The sequence below is a fragment of the Dryobates pubescens genome, chromosome Z (genome assembly GCF_014839835.1).
Source record: "Dryobates pubescens isolate bDryPub1 chromosome Z, bDryPub1.pri, whole genome shotgun sequence".
Classification (NCBI taxonomy): Eukaryota; Metazoa; Chordata; class Aves; order Piciformes; family Picidae; genus Dryobates; species Dryobates pubescens.
Window position 1 is genome coordinate 89,094,683 of NC_071657.1, and position 13,671 is coordinate 89,108,353.

The following is a 13,671-nucleotide window of genomic DNA, read 5'->3' on the forward strand; positions in this document are numbered from 1 at the left end:
GGGGTGCATTTACAATAGTGTGGCCATCAGGTCGAGAGAGGTTCTCCTCTGCCTCTACTACACCCTGTGAGGCCACAGCTGGAGTATTGTGTCCATTTCTAGGCTCCCCAGTTCAAGAGGGACAGGAATGTACTAGAGAGAGTCCAATGAAGGGCTATGAGGATGATGAAGGGACTAGCACATCTGTCTGATGAGGAAAGGCCTGGGGCTATTTAGTCTGGAGAAGACTGAGAGGGGATCTTATCAGTGTTTACAAATGTCTAAAGGATGGAGGTCAAGAGGACAGGGCCAGTCTCTTTTCAGTGGTTCCCTGCGATAGGACAAGTGGCAGCAGACACAAACTGGAACACAAGAAGTTCCACCCCAGTGTGAGGAAGATCTTTCTTTACTTGTGAGGGTGATGGAGCACTGAAACAGGCTGCCCAGAAAGGTTGTGGAGTCTCCTTCTCCAGAGACTATCAAGGCCTGTTTGTATGTGTTTCCGTGCAACCTGCCCTAGGTGATCTTGCTTTGCCAGGCAAGTGCAGTGAGGTTGGACAGGATGACCTTTGAGGGTGCCTTCCAGTCTGGTGCAGTCTGTGATTATGGCTGCCTTACCTGGATTAGGCCATTTAAAAGACTGAAATTCATTTCTAATATTTAAGAAAGTCAGTTATTTATTTGTAGTGTGGCACTGGTCACCACAGTCTAGCCTTGCCTTAAACAGATTCCCAACTGTCCTCCAGCTAGGTTTTATTCTTCTCCCAAATAACTAGGGCTAGAACAAGAGGAAGTGGCCTCAGGTTGCACCAGGGAAGATTTAGGAAAATTTTCTTCACTGAAAAAGTGGTCAGGGATTGGAACAGGCTGCCCAGGGAGGTGGTGGAGTCCCCAGCCCTGGAATTGTTCAGAAAATGTGTGGCCATGGCACGCTGGGTCACTTGGTGCCATGGTTTAGTCACAAGGTCTGTGGTGACAGGTTGGACTTGATGATCTTTGAGGTCTCTTCCAACCTTGGTGATTCTGTGAAGAAGGGATTTGATATGGCACTTGGTGCCATGGTCTAGTAGTCATGAGGTGTTGGGTGACAGGTTGGACTTGATGATCTTTGAGGTCTTTTCCAACCTTATTGATTCTCTGATTCTCTGATTCTAAGTTGGTCTCAATGATCTCCAGAGATCTATTTGAATCCCTATGATTCTATGAACCTAATTTGTTACAACGTGGGCTGTTATTTTTCTTTTTTTTTTTTTTTCCCTGGGAATTTGTTAATGAAAGCAATAATTATAAAAAAACCCCAACCCAAACCAAACCCCCCCCCACCATTAGAGTTTTCCTAGCATTAGGAAAAGGGAAAAGAAAAGGCTTATTTCATGTTGTTTGTCCAACAGCTGTAACATTGATCATCTACTGATCTCTAAAGTTTTCATACAGATAGCCAAAGAGCAAAGTTCCCATTCTATCTACAGGATTTCTCCTCATTTAAACTTGGGAATTAATTCAGATGGAAGGCTGCCATCTCTTCTCCCCAGGTGCAGACTTCCTTTCTCATACAACATTTTCCTCCTATTTAAAAATTGTTTCTGCAAAGGAGAAATACTTTATTCTGGTTAAGAAACTTTCAGACTCCTTTATCATTATTGATGTTCTTCTACTCCAAGCATTAACTTCGTCTCATTGATCTGTTAATTACTTATATTTTCCTGCTGTCATTTTCTGTGTGTTACTAAAGGCAAATTTCCAGGTATTTGATCATCATTCTAGTTGTGTGGCTTAATGTGCTGCACAGAACCACAATGTAACTGCAGCTGTTCCCAAGCCATTGTAGTGAGACTGGTAAAGACATGTAAGACTGGTTTAAATAAAGCTATTATTGACAAATGCACAAAAAGCACAATTGCATATCAAGGCGTGACAGAAATGAGTATTTTCTCTAATCAACACATTTGAAAGACTCAGTAGGGAAACAAGAGTAGGTCAGAAATTAGAATTAGGGCTACTGTGAAGTACACTGACAAGAAATTATGTGTAAAAGAAAGCTGTTTCCCCCTTGAATCCCAGAGGCTGAGAATTTCAGGGGAGGTATTAAGAAATCTGTTTGCCTTAAATTATTTCACAGCATTTTATTTTAAAGCCAAAACACATTACTGTAACCATGTGATTTGATTTCCCACCAAATGGAGATTAAAGAACCTTACCTCTTTGAGGACTTTGTCAGAATAACTTAAAGATTTGCTAGTAATGAAGGCAAACACTAACAGGAAAAGGAAGTGAGGAATTACCTCTTCCACAGGTAACACTGCAGGCTGTCCAGTTTCCATACTGCCAAAAATAATCTGGCTCTTCAATTCCATTCTCATGACTTTCTTCTTTACGTATGGTGTATTCATATTTGATTCCAGGGTTAGTTTCTTGAAAAAGTAGCTGGAAAAACAGTGTGGTTTATTTATTTAGAATAGAATAGAACAGAATAGAATAGAACAGAACAGAATAGAATAGAACAGAACAGAACAGAATTAACCAGGTTGGAAGAGACCTTTGAGATCATCGTGTCCAACCTATTATCCAACACTAACTAGTAAACAAAAACTTGGCACCAAGCACCCCATCAAGTCTTTTCCTAAATACCTCCAGTCATGGTGACTCCACCACCTCCCTGGGCAGCTCATTCCAATGGCCAATCACTCTTTCTATGAAGAACTTCTTCCTAACATCAAGCCTAAACCTCCCCTGGCGCAGCTTGAGACTGTGTCCTCTTGTTGTGGTGCTGGTTGCCTGGGAGAAGAGACCAACCTGGCTACAACCTCCCATTAGGAAGTTGTAGAGAGCAATAAGGTTTCCCCTGAGCCTCCTCTTCTCCAGGCTAAGCAACCCCAGCTCCCTCAGCCTTTTCTCATAGGGCATGTGCTCCAAACCCCCCATCAGCTTTTTTGCCCTTCCCTGGACATGTTACGGCAAGTCGACATCTTTCCTAAACTGAGAGGCCCAGAACTGGACACAGTACTCTACTGGCCCAAAGCTTTCAAAGCATGAAAAACAGAAGAATGAGCAAGGGTTAAAGCAGCCCATTTTGGAGCCTGCTATCAGTTTAGAAAAGCAGACTGTCAAAACTTCACACAAACATATGTGTGAACCTTTCTAAGACACAGTCACTGGTCAAGCACTTTTGCAAGCATAACTGTTACCCTATTGACTGTAAGAAAAGATAATGGCAAGTTCCTTCAAGACACTATCAAATGTGCTGTTGATTAAGAGCAATTGCTTATCAACATTACAAATTATGGTTTCCCTACATTTCTGAAACAGCTTTTACAGGAAAACCAGTATGTCAGAAAAGCACAGATTTTATTCAGACGCTGCTTTAATATTACTTTATTCTTTTCCAGTGTTTCAAGAAGGAAAGCACAAATTGAGAAGAGGCACTCAAGAAATTTAATGTTTGGCTGATACAAAGGAGAAAAAAAATGTACATCATCAAAGAATAAAAAGATTAGCAATGAACTTCTACTCTTCCTCCTAAATCTTTCCTTGACCTTTTTACAAGTAAAGGTTGAGCATCCATTAAATGTGCCTTCTCCTCAGATAATCAAAGTGTGAAGGTGGCTCCCATCACACCCCTAATACATTTTTGATTACATGATAGATATACAGAGAACACAAGCCAGGAAAGATGAATTCAGAGAACAAAGGAAAAAATAATTAACAGAAGCTGGTTATATTAGAATCTGTAAGGTAACATCAAAGAAAACAAAAGGGGGCAACCTCAGTGGATGCCAAACAGATCAATTTTGCTTACCATAAGCCATTAATTCATCTATCTAATACTGCATTTTCTTCCTTAGTTGAAGGTGTCACTGCTGCTGGCCTTTCCTAGCTCAGTGTTCACAGCTTGATATGAGCTCGCTCTTTGTGATAAACAGTTACTTATCATCTGGGTTTGTGCCATATCAAAGTCACATTAGTCCAAGCTGGCACAAGAGACAAGGGAGTTTGGGCGAAGGACTGATCAAATACAGGTGGCAGGATGCCTATCATTTTGACAGCATGGGATTTCAGCAGCCTTTAGTAACCATCAGACTGGGCACACCTGTTTTCAGGCAGGATGAACAGCCACCTCAAGCAAGGTGTTGTGTATTTATCTCCAAAGCACCTCAACTGATTTAACAAGACAACATTACTAGAGAAGTGGTTTATACACAAGTATGTTTCCAGCCTCTGTTTCAGAGGCACATTCTGCTGCCAGTCAAAGCCAGTAGGTTCTGCTAGTGATCTCCTATTTACCTGAATCCATATTGATTCATTGGTGGGTCCTGGTGCAGTCAGATTTTCTAGATCCCCTGTTCTGTCATACTGAAATATGGTGCCTGCCACTTTGTATTCACCATTCCACTGGATGATAAAACCTCCATTCAGGTAATATTTGTCTGGGTCTTTGCTTCTCACAGCAAGGAAATTTCCTGCTTCTGCAACTTCCATGACTTTGATTCCCCTTGCACCTTTTGGAATTAGCCCAATATCAACATACCCTAAGAAACAAGAAAGGTACATGGAGGTGAACAACAGAAATATAATTGCATTTTACTTTGTTGAGCTCTGTTCAAAAATAGATACAAATGTGTTATTATATATCTTGTATTTCAATTAGTTAATAGTGTGATTTTCCAGGCCAGATTTTCCTATATTAGTTGGGGAATACAAAGACACATAGAGACAGGGGTATTCAGAAGGAATATGGAGGTTAAGTTATTTTCTGAGCTTCACTGGGAAAATCTACTCAGAAGAGTATGAACATCTCCATAACCATGACCAAGGGCTCTGGCATACTGCAATGTGACTTGATCTGGAGAAATGCTGGGGCCACCCAGCAAATAAGTAGTCTGTTTTGAGAAAGCTCTTTCCACATTGCAAGGAGTGTTTCCATCTGTCACTAATGTACAGGTATGTACATAATTCCATGTCCCTTAAGTCACTTAACTTCTTCATGTTTGTTTCTCACAGACAGGCTTGCTACAGAAAAAAAAAAGAGAGCGTTATTCAAATGCCTCAAATTACTACGATCAGCTGAGTGTTTTAATAATTTAGTGATTCTCATATGGAAGGTCAACAGTCCTTCATGTATAAAGTTATCTGCAATAAGAGATTTTTGGTATCTGTGTTAAGAATGTATCAACAGCACCTGTTACAGAATTTTGTTTGAACAGGCAATGTATGACATCAGGCTCTATACTTCTCACCTTACAGGGAATCATCATTGCTATGGCTACTGAACTGTAACAATAGGAAGTTCACAAAGAAGTTTGAACACAAACTCAGAAAGCATTCTTGCTATTGCACCTACTGGTCTTTAGAAATTGGATGGGTGACTAGTCCACAACCAGGTGCCCTGAGAGCATAAGCCACAGTGTATGTAGATTTACTTAAAGACTGGAACATAGGTGGTTGCCCAGCCCTCATCACACACTGCTGAGGTCATGAACTAAATTCTGAGACTCATGTCCCATTCAGCTTTCTTGTGAAATAAGCTGATCACCTTTCATTACACACTGACATGAGTGAGACAAAAAAACACTGGGCATAGTTAGGTGATCTTCAGTACTAATACTTTCCATCTACCAGAAGTACTTATATCCGGTGCTGTTGTAAATAAGTGCCCTAAATCTTTAACATTTGAATTTAATTTGCAGCCCTTATATGGGGAGGTAAGTATTGGTTATAATATCCTGTGTTCCTTATGGTAAAAAGAAAAAAAACAACAAAATCTTCCAGGCCATTCCTAATTACATCAGTAATACATAATAAAATATATTTACTTTCCCCAGTGGTGAATGTTCTAGAGGAAGAGTTTTCTGAATGCCACCTTCAGCAAGTTTTTTAAACTGACTGTGAAAATCCAGACTTCTCAGTCTTTTGTAAGTGAAGGAAATAACAAAACCTGGAGCAACTTACATTATAGGAAACCAGCAGTCCAGGTCTATTACAGGTTACCAAGGTCCGATAATTGTCCTGAATGCTATATTCATTTAGAGGAGAGAAGTGCTATGAACACAGCGTGTGATTGTGTAACTAAAGACTCAATTAGAAAAGCATACTCACAAGTAAGCCAAATTAACACAGCATGGAAAATCTTAATTGTGTCACACCCTGATAGGTTGCCTTTGCAATGTTGGTGTCCTTTTCCAGTAGGTGTTTTTCAGATGTAATTGGGACAGTATTTGTTCAAAACACAAAGTATAAAACTAATAAACCCAATTTTCTTGCTGTTGTTACATAAAATCATGTCTACTCTCAAGTTTTCTGCTGTTCTTCATAAACCTGATTTTACATGTATTGCAACTGTCTAGTGATAGATGTTGATGTTTAGTCAATACCTGACACTCTCTTCTCGCTGGTCCTCCCTTTCTTAAGTAGCTAAACTGCCCTCCAGAACCTCACACTAATTCCTAATTAATGTTACCTGCTTCTGACAGCAAGGCTAATTAGCAGTAAGCTTTTGAGTCTGTCATCCAATATAGTAGACTTTTCTTTAAAAATAATGTTGATGGTGTTTATAAGATTGTTCCTGGTTGTATGGTTTCATGGCATAAGGAACTAAAGGTATGAAATTCAGTAACAGTCAAAATGCCAACTAACGCATATGCTGTGCTCACTAAATCCTAAAGCATTCATACTGTGGGTACTACTACATGCTTGCAAAGTGGTTGCTCTCAGCTGCTATTAATCTTCCCTTATTAATTAAAATTAAATCTATAAGCTACCAACATGGACAAGAGCACAACATGAATAAATTCATGCAACCCTTGTTGTAGGCACAGCTCTTCCAGGACTGAAGAGCTGTCACTGAAATGAAAGAGGAGATATATCATTCAGGTGGTTAGCGTGGTGTTGCAAATCAGACCATAATCAGATCTAGCTATTTATCCTTATCACAACAGCTCCATCCTGCTCTCCAGCTTGCTGTATCTGTGAGACATCTTAAAAATACATGTTCTTGAGACGCACTTTTCCACTAAGCCAGGCTCTAGGCACTACGGTAAGAATATTATGTGGAAAACAGCCCATAGTGGGTTTGCAAGTCAAAGTATGGTTGCATACAGCCTTCCAATAGAACAGAGAGAGCACTGCGGTGTGTTATGGCAGTGAGAAAAAAATTACAGTCTACAGTCTCCAAAGTGAGGATCCAGAATCAATATGTGCATTATGGCTGTATCCATGCTCCATCCTGGGGATAGTTTCAGGCATGTACCAGATCTCCCCACTTCAGCTGCATGAAAAGGAAACGGGTAGCATGGAGACCACAACACAAGTTGATTCAGTTACAGCTGGTTGTTGAGGAGGTAACAGGACCAGGATAAACCTCAAGGTTAGGGTGAATACAGCCACAGTTTCCTGGTTTGCTAAAATTCGTTCTTTCACTGGAGTGATATGGATCTAATCCTGTCATCTGACTAGCAGAGTATGACACCTCTGCTTCTAATGTACATTCCCTCACGTCCTAATATTCATAAATTTAAATGCATTGACCCTTTGCTACTGGAAGTGGGAAATTTAATTTCCCCCTACATACACAAAACAATGAAGACAGAACAATTGCCCATCCTTCCAACCATGATTTGTTTCCTAGCTATTCCTTCTTCCAAGGCAGATCCTTTATATTCTCACAACCTCATTCCCTCTTCCTGTTACCCATTTGTTCCACACTTCCTACACCTGCTACAGTCCTAAAGCCCTGTCCCTGATGCCTCAGTATTTCTTTTATTCCAATGCTTGTTCTCATCCAGCAGTGCAATTTGTTCTCCTTCTAAAAGAGCTTGCACAGCTTGCAAGCATTCTGCTGCGCACAGTAACACTCCTTTGCAGTCATCACAAAGTTCTGCATGGGGAAGAGGTCACACATAGGCACTGGAGACAATGGTATCAGTTTTATGACACTTAGAAATGAATCACAAAACAACTCACTACAGCATTTTCTTGGTGCTTTACACTGTCCAGAGGTTTGGCCCAGATTTTTGAAGGTGGTAATATGTATTAATTAATTAAATTCTCACCATTTTGTGTTTTATTATTACTTGTGTGACTTGCATAGGGACTGGTGGTCTCTGACACAATTTCAATTGCAGAAGGTGAACTTAAAAAACACAGACATCAGATTTTTTTTCTGTGATCAAAGATCAGAAGCATGATTCATTGTGCAAGGTCTATTTACATTTTCCTACACAAACTGATCACTCAGTTTTCAATAAAAGCACTTAATCCTTTTTATGTAGAAAAATTACTTTGACAATTGAAGAGTTTAAAAGAAAAGCACATTTTACCAAATCCTTCACTTTGATTAAACATCATCTTCACCGTACGACAAGCAGAGCCATCTCCCAGGCAAACTCCACACTGGTCTTCAGTTGCATTGGAATTTATCTCATAATCACAGCCAACAGTCTAGAAGGAAAAACAGTTTCAGAATAAATGTGACCTTCATTATGAAATACTCAAGAGATTATGTATTGCCGCTTTCAGCATACTCTGCTCCTCTGAGAAAGAGGAGAATCAATTTTGTGGAAAAGCATATATCCTACAAGTCAAACTCACATGTGTTATATGATGCAAAACATACAAACAAGCAACAAAATGCACCATGTCATGAAACACAGTAGTGACAAGTTGCTTGAGATAGAAACATGACACCCAAATGGCCTCACCACCTACAACTGGCCAATACATCTAGGATTTGTGTTTGCTTTCTTATGTTGTAAAGCACCTACGGATTGCCAGGAATACAATACAGTAAGAGAACTGTGATCTGTGTCAGTTTTTTGTGGCTGTCAGACAGTGCAGAACCACTACTGCAGTCACACTCCCTAGCAAAAAAGAAATTCTTAATCAGGCATGAAATTTTATATCCATGACAGTTGCTTCTCCAGCTTGCCAGCATGGGGAAATGGGCCAAAATAAAGTTCTGATAAAGACTGACTTTCCAGTTCATGCTTGCTACAGGGAGAAAGTGAGAAAAAAACATTATTCATACTGAGTCAGGTCAAAACTTCTTCCTTGCCCAACCCAAAACTTCAGTGCACTAATGCCCTTAAACTTCAACTAAGTCTTAATTCGGTTTTGGGGTGTTTTTTTGCTTCTCCTTATAAACCAGGAGGTTGTAGAACACAACCTAAATGGCTGTCAACATTACCTTAGACACCTGGAGGCCTGTGATTTAGATGAATAGCAATGAGGTTTTCTCCAAACTTCCAGATGCCACACCTGTCAACTTCTCTAACACCCTCACTGTAAGAAAATCTGTGCATGTCTGCTTTTGATTCTAATCTGATTTTACCATCAGTACATCAGCTACTGTAATCTTCTGTAAGCTTCTGACAGGAAAATCCATCTATTAGACCAGTCTAGATATAAAGGCTCCTGCACTCTCTAGTATTTCCCCCCTCATTCTTAGCTTTTCACCTACACAACTAGAGAAGTTGCAAAATGGGAAGCAAGGAAAGGCTTTGAGTTACAAATTGTGTTAAAATATGTCACTTCCATTTTTACAGAGGATTCAAAAGAGTCATCCACTGCTTAATGGCAACATTTAGCCAGCCCCACTGATGCCTGCTCTGAAAAGCAACATCCAGGACAAAGGGTTCTGCAGCAGACTCAACTTCTCCTTTCAGTGAACCTTTGTCCTGGTTTGAGTTAGAATAGAACTGGATCTGTTCAGTGATTTTACTTTTCAGTTTAATCTCTTCTAACTAGTTGCACTTTCTGAAGTTAACAGCACTTTTCTGCACACAGTATCTGCTTGTAGTCTGTGATAAAGCTAGATATTTACAGTTGCCACCAAAGACTGGTATGCAAAAAGGCTCTTACTTTGCTCCTACAAAGGTCACTGCTAAATCCCATGTGTCACATTGCAGGTGCAGCAAGTAAGAGGCTGCACCTGTGGGATGAAGCAGACAATTCAGCTGACCCTAAGCTGACCCACAAGGTGTTCCATTCCACATACATCATATTCAGTACAAAGCTGAAGGAAGGATGGTGACTTGCTGGAGCGTGACCAGAGAAGGGCAACAAGGTTGGTGAGGGGCTTGGAGCACAAGCCCTATGAGGAGAGACTGAGGGAGCTGGGGTTGCTTAGCCTGGAAAGGAGGAGACTCAGGGGTGACCTTATTGCTCTCTACTACTACCTGAAGGGGGGTTGTTGTGAGGCAGAGGTTGGTCTCTTCTCCCAGGCAACCAGTACCAGAACAAGAGGACACAGTCTCAGGCTGCGTCAGGGGAGGTTTAGACTGGAGGTTAGGAGGAAGTTTTACACAGAGAGAGTGATTGCCCACTGGAATGGGCTGCCTGAGGAGGTGGTGGGGTCGCTGTCGCTGGGGGTGTTCAGGGCGAGGCTTGACAGGATGCTTGGTTCCATGGTTTAGTTGATTGGGTAGTGTTGGATGATAGGTTGGACACGATGATCTTGAAGGTCTCTTCCAACCTGGTCTATTCTATTCTATTCTATTCTATTCTATTCTATTCTATTCTATTCTATTCTATTCTATTCTATTCTATTCTATTCTATTCTAATTCTATTCTAAGCTGAGGGATCACAAGGGTGAAGTTCTGTCTTTTCTGTGTGTGGTGGTGAGAGAAGGTCTCCCCCCCCCCCCCCCCCGCCCCGAAACTATGGCTAACTCAGAGAAGCAAAAACGGAAAAGAGCTATATTTTACAAGCAGGATGAAATGCAATGAATATATACACAATATACAGTATTTACAGTATATACAAAAATATACAGCAAAGAATGTAACACAGAAAACCTGGCCTCCTCCAGCAAGGAGGGTCTCCCCAAAACCCTCTTCTTCCCCTTCCTCCCTTTTTTTCCCAAAAAGGGTTAGATAGAGAAGTAATTATTAAGGAGGAAATTCTGTTAGTTAAAAGCGTGTGCTAAGGAAAGGAAAAGAATTAGTTTCTTATCTCGTTAGTTGAAGGTCAACTCCAGCCAGCACAGAAGAAAGACAGCAGCTGCTCAGGTAGACTGAAACAGAGAGAACTGACTGAAACACAAACTGAACTAAAACTAAAATTTAAAATTGCATTCTACCAATCTACCAATGAAATTTGTTTAGAATTATCTTCATTTTCCTTTTCACACCAAAACATTCAGCCAGAGTGTTTCAGTAACTGTCCCCTTCTTAAAGGCATAGCCTAAAAGGGTCACACTGTGGTCAGGGGAGAACTCTGTGCATTCTGTCTTCAGTCACAGTGTTCCTGAATCTGGTTCCTGTTTGCTGATGAGTTCAGCGTGAGACTTCTCTAGTGCCAGCCCACAGCATCAGTGGTGATGGTGACAAAACTGTCATTGGGAGGGTTGGGCTTAATACTGGTTTTGTATATAGTTGCATATATTTTATTGTTATTATTTACATCAGAGCCATTTTGATTTTCTTTTCCACTCCATAAACCTCTCTCCTTTATTCCCTTTTTTCTTCTGCCTTGGAAAGGGAGAGGGGTGAAGACAGAGAAACTGTTACTTGTCTAGTGGCCAGCGCAGCCCTAACCCTTGGCAATCCTCATTTCAAAAGAGAAGGTTTTGTAACATTGCCATGATAGGGCCAAACAAGCCCCAGCACAAATCCAGATGCTCATGTGTTCAGACATGGTCCCACTCTTCCCCCTCCTTCCTGCAGAAAGTTGGGGTAATGGAAAAGGAACAAAGGGGACAGGACCATGCATGTCTGGTAAACAACCCTGTATCTGGGGTAGGGGCAAGTGTACTGGCCACTACTCCTGCCTGACCAGGCCTATGTTTCTGCCTTTTATGGCTTTTTATGGCCACAGCCTGCCAGAACCTGTGGGAGAAGGGCTGTTTTCAGAGAGCTTTGAATAGCTATGGAGATTTGCCTTTGCTCACATTAGAGTAGGCTATATTTATTTTTTGACTCAGAAAAGAATGTAAACATCTTGTACATCTGTACAACAGAACCCCTTTCTGTTGGGTAACTATGTGCTGCCCTCAGTTGCCCTATTGGCCCAATTGAATCTCAGGCAAGATATATATACAGGCCAACCTCCAGTCACCTTGCCTTGCTTAAGCCTTGCATTGCTTGAACCTGCTTGGACTTGTCTCGCTTGAAGTTGCCTAGAGTTGCCTTGCCTCGAGTGCCTGGTCCAGAGCCTGGGATAGAGCCACAAGCCTACACACTGCAAGCTACGAGAGAAGCCATGAGCTTAGGAGCCGGAGCCAATGCAACTAGAATTTTGCCGTGCCGCAGTTTAGCCAGCACAAAGCAAGTACTTGTCATGAGAAGCACTGTAAACAGCCCCAGGACCGTGTGGTCTTCCTGCCATCAACCAGCCATGCCTGGTGCATGAGAATGCCCCAAAGCCTCAATAGCTAATATCAGCAGAACTCCCCACTTGGGTGTGATGGGGTTAAATGTAATCAGTGTCTTTACAAATGAAAAATTGTCTGAAGGGGGGTTGGAAGAAGAAGGGAGGGGAACTAGACAGTTCCCCTTATCTATGTGCAGAAACAACAAAGCAGCAGTTGCAAAGTACCTTCATCTTAAATTCAAGGTAAATCAGTGGGAGTCTGTCAGAGGATGACAAGATACTGACCACAGCCTAAACTTTTGAACATTCAGGTCAGAGTGCAGGCTTAATAGACTATTAAATATTAACTTCTCCACTCAGAGTCGGGAAGAACCTAATTTAAATGAACATATGATGTATGTAGTGGGGGGGTTCCATGTGAAGGGGGACATTTAGTAGGCGCTTTGGGAAAGACTGTAAATCCTGAGTACCCTAGCTGATGGGAAAAGGGAGAGGGAAACTTGCATTCAGGAATTTAGGTTATAAGGGGATCTGCAACTCCCAGCAATTTGAGAGACCCCACCAGGAATTGTCCTGTGTACTCTCCCTTTATTTGAATAAGTTTTACTAAACTCCTCTGTCTCCATTGTGAATAGGAACTTCTAAATCAAGAGATTTTTTTCCTTACAGGTAGAACCAGCTGTGAGTAATTAATACATTGCCTCTTTGGCTTAACAGTTCTTGTTGAGTCTACCCTCATGTGGTCAAGTGCCATTTTGCTCCCAGGGATTCTCATTCTGATGTTTCTACGGGTTTGCATAAAATCATTTAAATTGTTGTATTTACCTAAATACTGTACATTCCCATTGTAAATATGTATTCTAACCATACATTGCACTTATTTAATAAATTCTTGGCAGTTTTTCATATTAATAAAAAGTTACTAATATTTTTATCAATGTTCATATTTGCCATATAGTCTATAAATTAAAACAATATCCCTTAACAAACATCTTTCATGTAGGCACATCTCAGAACCAAGGACCATGTTTATGAGCAGCAGTATAAAGTATTACAGAGAGAAGCACATGTTAAGAAGACAACTACTTTGTTGCCTCTAAGTAGGTATTTATTTGACCAAGGATGGATTCAATGAAGCATCCAAAGAACACACATGCTACTGAGATAAGCACCGGATGTATCTTGCTGAGTTCAGATCTGTCTCTTCACCTGCTATTTACAGATGCACTGATGTTTATATTTAACACATCCTAAGAATTTAAAGGAGCTATTTTCTTAAAGAGATGCATTCTGCACTGTTATCTACTGGTCTATCAGTATATTTGTTTATCATCTACACAGAGTTAGCAAAGTCATTGTTATCTGGTTTATTATTAGATTAGCAGTAA

At 40.8% G+C, this 13,671-nt stretch overlaps 1 protein-coding gene across 1 annotated transcript in view; it reads right to left on the minus strand.

The window, feature by feature from the left end:
* ADAMTS12 (ADAM metallopeptidase with thrombospondin type 1 motif 12) overlaps positions 1–13,671 on the minus strand; it is a 209,741-nt gene that overhangs the window by 38,844 nt on the left and 157,226 nt on the right. The window contains exons 14-16 of the mRNA XM_054178760.1: positions 8,292–8,412; positions 4,261–4,505; positions 2,262–2,403 (exon numbers count right to left, since the gene is read on the minus strand). Coding sequence (XP_054034735.1) covers positions 2,262–2,403; positions 4,261–4,505; positions 8,292–8,412 — 508 coding nt within the window. The remainder of the gene's footprint in view (positions 1–2,261; positions 2,404–4,260; positions 4,506–8,291; positions 8,413–13,671) is intronic.